Source organism: Adiantum capillus-veneris, chromosome 9 (assembly GCF_014529385.1).
Source record: "Adiantum capillus-veneris isolate H3 chromosome 9, ASM1452938v2, whole genome shotgun sequence".
Lineage (NCBI taxonomy): Eukaryota > Viridiplantae > Streptophyta > Polypodiopsida > Polypodiales > Pteridaceae > Adiantum > Adiantum capillus-veneris.
The window spans coordinates 148,701,485-148,706,451 of record NC_140939.1 but is presented as its reverse complement, the minus strand read 5'-3'; the positions used below and the strand labels follow the sequence as shown (position 1 = coordinate 148,706,451).

Below are 4,967 nucleotides of genomic sequence, written 5' to 3'. Positions count from 1 at the left end.
AGCTTTTGTTGAGTGCCACATGCAGGTAATCATTGATAACTGTGCTCGCATGTGATCGTGACCATGGCTCAATAATTACTCATTCAATGCGCGAGCGGCTTAGTAGCCTCAGTTACCCAAATGGATAACTAAGCTCTCGCATGACCGTAGCCTAACACAGTAGCTGAAAACGGTGGAGACAGACGTAGGCATTGCCTTAACATACGCCCCCCTTCAAGGGGATGCCAAACAAAATTTTAGAAGCACTGCAAAAATGATCATGTCCAAAAAATGTCGATAAATATTGAACATGGTTATACAAAATTTTAGTGTGTCCTAGACTAGAAGAGTAGTAAGGTATATCTGTACAGCATTTCACGTGGCGAAATTGGTCTTGGCGTCCCATGTTGAACCCAAATGAGATCCTCTCGAGAAGGGCCTCATTTGAAGGTTAAAATCTGAGTTGTAAAAAAAGCTGTTGTAGTCAGCATCCAACAAGGTTGCAAAAGAGCCTTGGCCCAGCATGCTGGTGGGGCTTGGTAGCAGCCCCCCTGCATCCAACCCATACAAGCTCTGTGGAAATGCATTCATCTGCTCCGTCGCTAATGCCGGCGGCAGCATGTTGAACGTACTCTCTGCCGCGTCGACGTCCTCTTGCACTGACCCTTCTGATGCCGTATGCCTACTGCTATACACATTTGACGGCGATGCTGCGTTCGACATGTCCGCCGAGCTCACCGCCCCACGCTGCTGCTCATTGGTAATGCTACTGTGCTTTTGCGCTGTGTCTGCTGCAGTCTGGAAACTCCGGCCAGCAGCTTGCATTTGCTGGATGTATAGATTCAACTCTGACACATTCCTGACTGGATATGTTTGGCCATTTTGGTACAAATCAAGTAAGCTCACCGTCCGCTTCTCATCGACGTAGGCACCCTCGTCGATGCTTCCAAGGTTAGGGCTCAGCCTGTTATGGCTACCTGGCAGTGGGCTCAGTGCATTATCCAAGCACGAGGACTCGCTCCGCTCTTTTGCATTGACGGCTTTCTGAGCACCTGCCGCCGACGAGAACTTCTTGTAGATGCGGCATAGCACCCAATCATCCAACTGTTGTGACACAAAAGCAACAAGAAAGGTAAATCTCACATGTAACAAACCACCACAAATCCAACAGAGATGCACCAAGCTAAGGAGGGCTCAATTTTCCATACAAGAGAGAGCAGGACATACCCTCAAAGTGCCTTTTTTCTTCGCAGACCTCGCAGCGCTATCTGCAAGGCGGTACTCGTGCATGATCCAATTGGTCTTGAGGCCCTTGGGTGCTTTTCCTCTGTAAAAGACAAGGGCCTTCTTCACACCGACTTTCTTGCTTCCTGCCATTGTGAGGATGGGCTTGTCAGTGCCGGTTGCCTTCCAGTAGCCGGTGCCAGCCGCCCTGTTGGGGCGAGAGCCATTGGGGTACTTCCGATCGCGTGGGCTAAAGAAGTACCATTCCTTCTCCCCAAAAAGAGCTCTCTCTGCATAAAGATGGAAGCAAAAATTGAGCTCCACAATTCCAAGCAATGCACACACACATATATTGCCTCTTCATCTATCCTCATAGCCCCACATATGGATGGAATTGCTTTTCTTGCCATAATGCCACACTTGTAAGCAGAGATCTCGATCAAAATGCAAAAACAATCTTGTGCAGGATGTGGATGAGCAACCACAAATGTGCACGCGCACATGGGCTCGAGGCGACATGGCAAATTTTCCTTACCAGGAAGATCCCAAGGATCGAATTTGTACAGCTCGATCTCGGCGATAATCGGGATGGCGAAGGGCTCCGAGGCAGCCTTCTTGCAGAGGTAGTGCACAACAAGCTCCTCATCTGTGGGGTAGAAGCGGAAGCCAGGGGGTAAATTAAGCTGGGAAGGAGGAGCCCTGCTGGGGTCTTTGCCCATTTCAGCTCTCATTGTGGACTCTGAGTGTGTGTGTGTGTGTGTGTGTGTGTGTGTGAGTGAGAGAGAGAGAGAGAGAGAGAGAGAGTGAAATTCTCTTTACTAGAAAGAGATTGTGTGTGTGTAAACCTATATAGGGAGGGAAAGAGAGAGAGATCCGGGGGGGGGTGTTGTTTCCTGAGGCTGCAATGAGCCGCCTCCGCCTTTCGAGTTACTCCTGCTGGTATTGCCGTGTGTGTGAGAGAGAGAAGATTGTGTGTGTGTGAATGGATGATGAGGTGGCGGCACGCTTGTGACTATATATGATTGGCGCGAGAGTCGGCAGCGGTGAATGCGGTGGATCTGCCAACTGTGCAAGCTGACAACGTATGCTGCGGCCCGCGTGGCTTTGCTGCTTCGGACAGACGACGAGCGTCGGCCGCTCAGATCCCACCGGACAGCCCTTCACCCGCCCGCCCACACCTCCACCCCTTTTCTTACCACGTGGACTTGTTCCTCCCTTTTGACTCTGGCGCCCTTTTTTCGTCTTATCTCAGCAATGACCCTTCATTCAACGACCCTCGCACTCATCCTGCGTTGAGTCATACCTTCTAGACCTCTTGGCTTTTGTTCCTTTCACAACGCACGTTGCTTGGCCAGACCTAATCCATCTTGCCAAACTTCATCCAACATGACTCTTTGGGCTGGCTACGGGCGGGGGTAGAACACTTGCCATCTAATTTGTCGCATGCGTGAACTGGAGCCAGCACTAAACACTAACTTGGCGGATAGAAGAGGCATTTTCCAACTCTACCAATTTCGATACAGTTGAGAACCATGGGCAATGTTTGCTAATGAACGTCCCTAGCCCGTGTGGATCCACCTTAAGGCCTAGTTCAGATTGCGCGAAAGCTTCTCATCAAAGGAGAAGGGTCATAGACCTTGATATCAAGTTCACACTGTGGAGTCTTCCTTGCATATGAAATATGGCATGGTCCTTTGATGTCACATCTCTCAAGTAGGATCCGAGGTCCAATTGCACAGATGGGCTTCCTGCTTATCAGCAGGGTGGAAGAATCTTACATTCGAAGGGCTAGTGCCGCTCGAAGGAATGGTGGATATGGAAGCGGGCTAGCATTTTGCTGATGAATCTATGCTTGCCACGACACCACCTTGCCCATGCATCAACTAGTTGGGCGGGTAGTCTGAACCAGACCTACGAGCCAAGTCGCACCAAGCAAACAAAATGAAAGCACCTAGATTCTTTCCGCAAAAATATCTTCAACATTTGAAGACTAGGATTGAGGCCTCAAGATCCCCCCCCCCCCCCAAACACACACACACACACACACACAAAAACGCCCCTTACTAGCATGGGTGCCAGCTCAACTCTAAGGTCGTCCTACATTAATTAGTTCTAAGGTCATCTTACATCAGTCATTTGCAATGGGCTCGGTCGCCCCATTTATGCTGGGCGTACCACACTTCTACATTCTATCTACCTTTTATGGCCATATTGAGTAAGCGAGTCAAAACAAGGTTTAGGGCTTAGCACCGACGAGTGCAACAGGTGGACGAGCCAAGGTAGAAAAAGAGTTGGGTTAATGTGAGTAATGAAGAGGTTAAATTTAAAAATTTAACTTACTCCAAAATTTTATCCCAAAATAATGAATATCTTTCCAACAGTACTAGTACTTTTGAAAGTGGTGGTATTGTCTTTCCTACTCTTCAAAGCAATGTGCTCCAATCATAACCATTCAAAATTTTCCTACAATATAGTAGATGGGGCAATGAGTGAGCGATACTTGCATGGGGCAATGTTACTTCCCGATAGCATAGTCGAGACCCAATCACTTTGTGACAGCTAGGGACTAATACACGCCTTTCTCTATCCAACCATACTCCTCTTATATGATTACTAGCCTACCTTTAGGAGACTTCTTTACTTGCATGCCTAGCCGACCATGCCTCTTAATAGAGAGAGAGAGAGAGAGAGAGAGAGAGAGAGAGAGAGAGAGAGAGAGCGAGAGCTCTTGCAAGCAAGCATGCACACACACACACACACACACACACACACACACACACACACACACACACACACACACACACACACACACAAAGATGGAGGCTGTTAGCAGCGAGCTAACTCAGATACCATTTTTCAGAGCTTTTATTGTAAAAACACTTATTATTTTGATGAATCGGGAATATTGTAACTCCTACTTTTTAGATAAACATTGTAATTGATAAGCCGGGGCTACAACCTTCCAGATTGTATCAACCTATCTTTAGTTAGAGCTCCCAGATGATTAGTTTTGACCACCAAAAACCTTGGCTAAGGTCTAAAAGCCAGTTTTTGTAAGTTTTTCACAAGTTTTGGATAATAAAAACACAGCATGAGCTAATGACGCTCACTTCTCTCCTTCTCGCGCTTCCTACTCCGTTCCTGGTTGTCACATTGCAGTCGCGTCTGTTGCGTTGCAACCACAGGTAAGAGCTCTACGCATTGACATAAGCATTTCATGGTAATCCGTAGCTTTTAGCGTCGTCGATCCGCGGCCTAATTTCATCATAAGTAGAAATTTAAGCTTCAAAATAAAAAAATAAATATAGGCGGGGTATTGGGGCATCATTGCTAAGCATTTAGATGCATTCTGGATAAAAAACGACTAGGTCAAAAACTCAATGCTGTTAATAATCGTGATTTTTGCAGTTGACCTAAAGTGAGAATTTGAGACCATAAGCATGTGTGCTTAGGTCTTATAAACATGTCCTACAAGTTTCGTAACGTTTGGATGTCGTTTGATGCTGTAATGGATATGATTTGTTTGCCGATAAGTGATTAACTTTTGGTGTCAGTCATTTGAGTGTAGCTTGAGTTAGATGCGAGTTGTTTGTTGTTTTCCAAGAGATTCAAAACCTCTTGTAGCCTTTATGCACTAGTCGAGTCAGCTTCGTCCTATGGACTAACAATTATATTCGTGGTTCTCGCTATGTCTGCAATAAGATAGGAGTGAGGTTAGACACCCATCCCACAATTGGTGCCGCTGGAAGAGACCTAAACTAGGA

The 4,967-nt window shown here is 46.9% G+C and overlaps 1 protein-coding gene across 1 annotated transcript; it reads right to left on the bottom strand.

Moving 5' to 3' along the window:
* Positions 1 to 260: 260 nt before the first annotated feature.
* LOC147451348 (NAC domain-containing protein 10-like) lies at positions 261 to 2,153 on the bottom strand. Its single transcript, XM_086520299.1, has 3 exons — positions 1,739 to 2,153; positions 1,207 to 1,493; positions 261 to 1,083 (listed from the first exon to the last, which is right to left on the bottom strand). The coding sequence occupies exons 1-3, from the start codon at positions 1,932 to 1,934 to the stop codon at positions 355 to 357; spliced, it is 1,212 nt and encodes a 403-aa protein (XP_086376425.1). The 5' UTR covers positions 1,935 to 2,153; the 3' UTR covers positions 261 to 354.
* Between the last annotated feature and the right edge of the window lie 2,814 nt (positions 2,154 to 4,967).

Coding starts and splice junctions, on each gene's coding strand:
- LOC147451348 (XM_086520299.1), bottom strand. CDS start 1,934: ATGAGAGCTGAAATGGGCAAAGACCCCAGCAGGGCTCCTCCTTCCCAG. Junction 1,494..1,738: donor CGATCCTTGGGATCTTCCTG/GTAAGGAAAATT, acceptor ATCTTTATGCAG/AGAGAGCTCTTTTTGGGGAG. Junction 1,084..1,206: donor AGAAAAAAGGCACTTTGAGG/GTATGTCCTGCT, acceptor GTGTCACAACAG/TTGGATGATTGGGTGCTATG.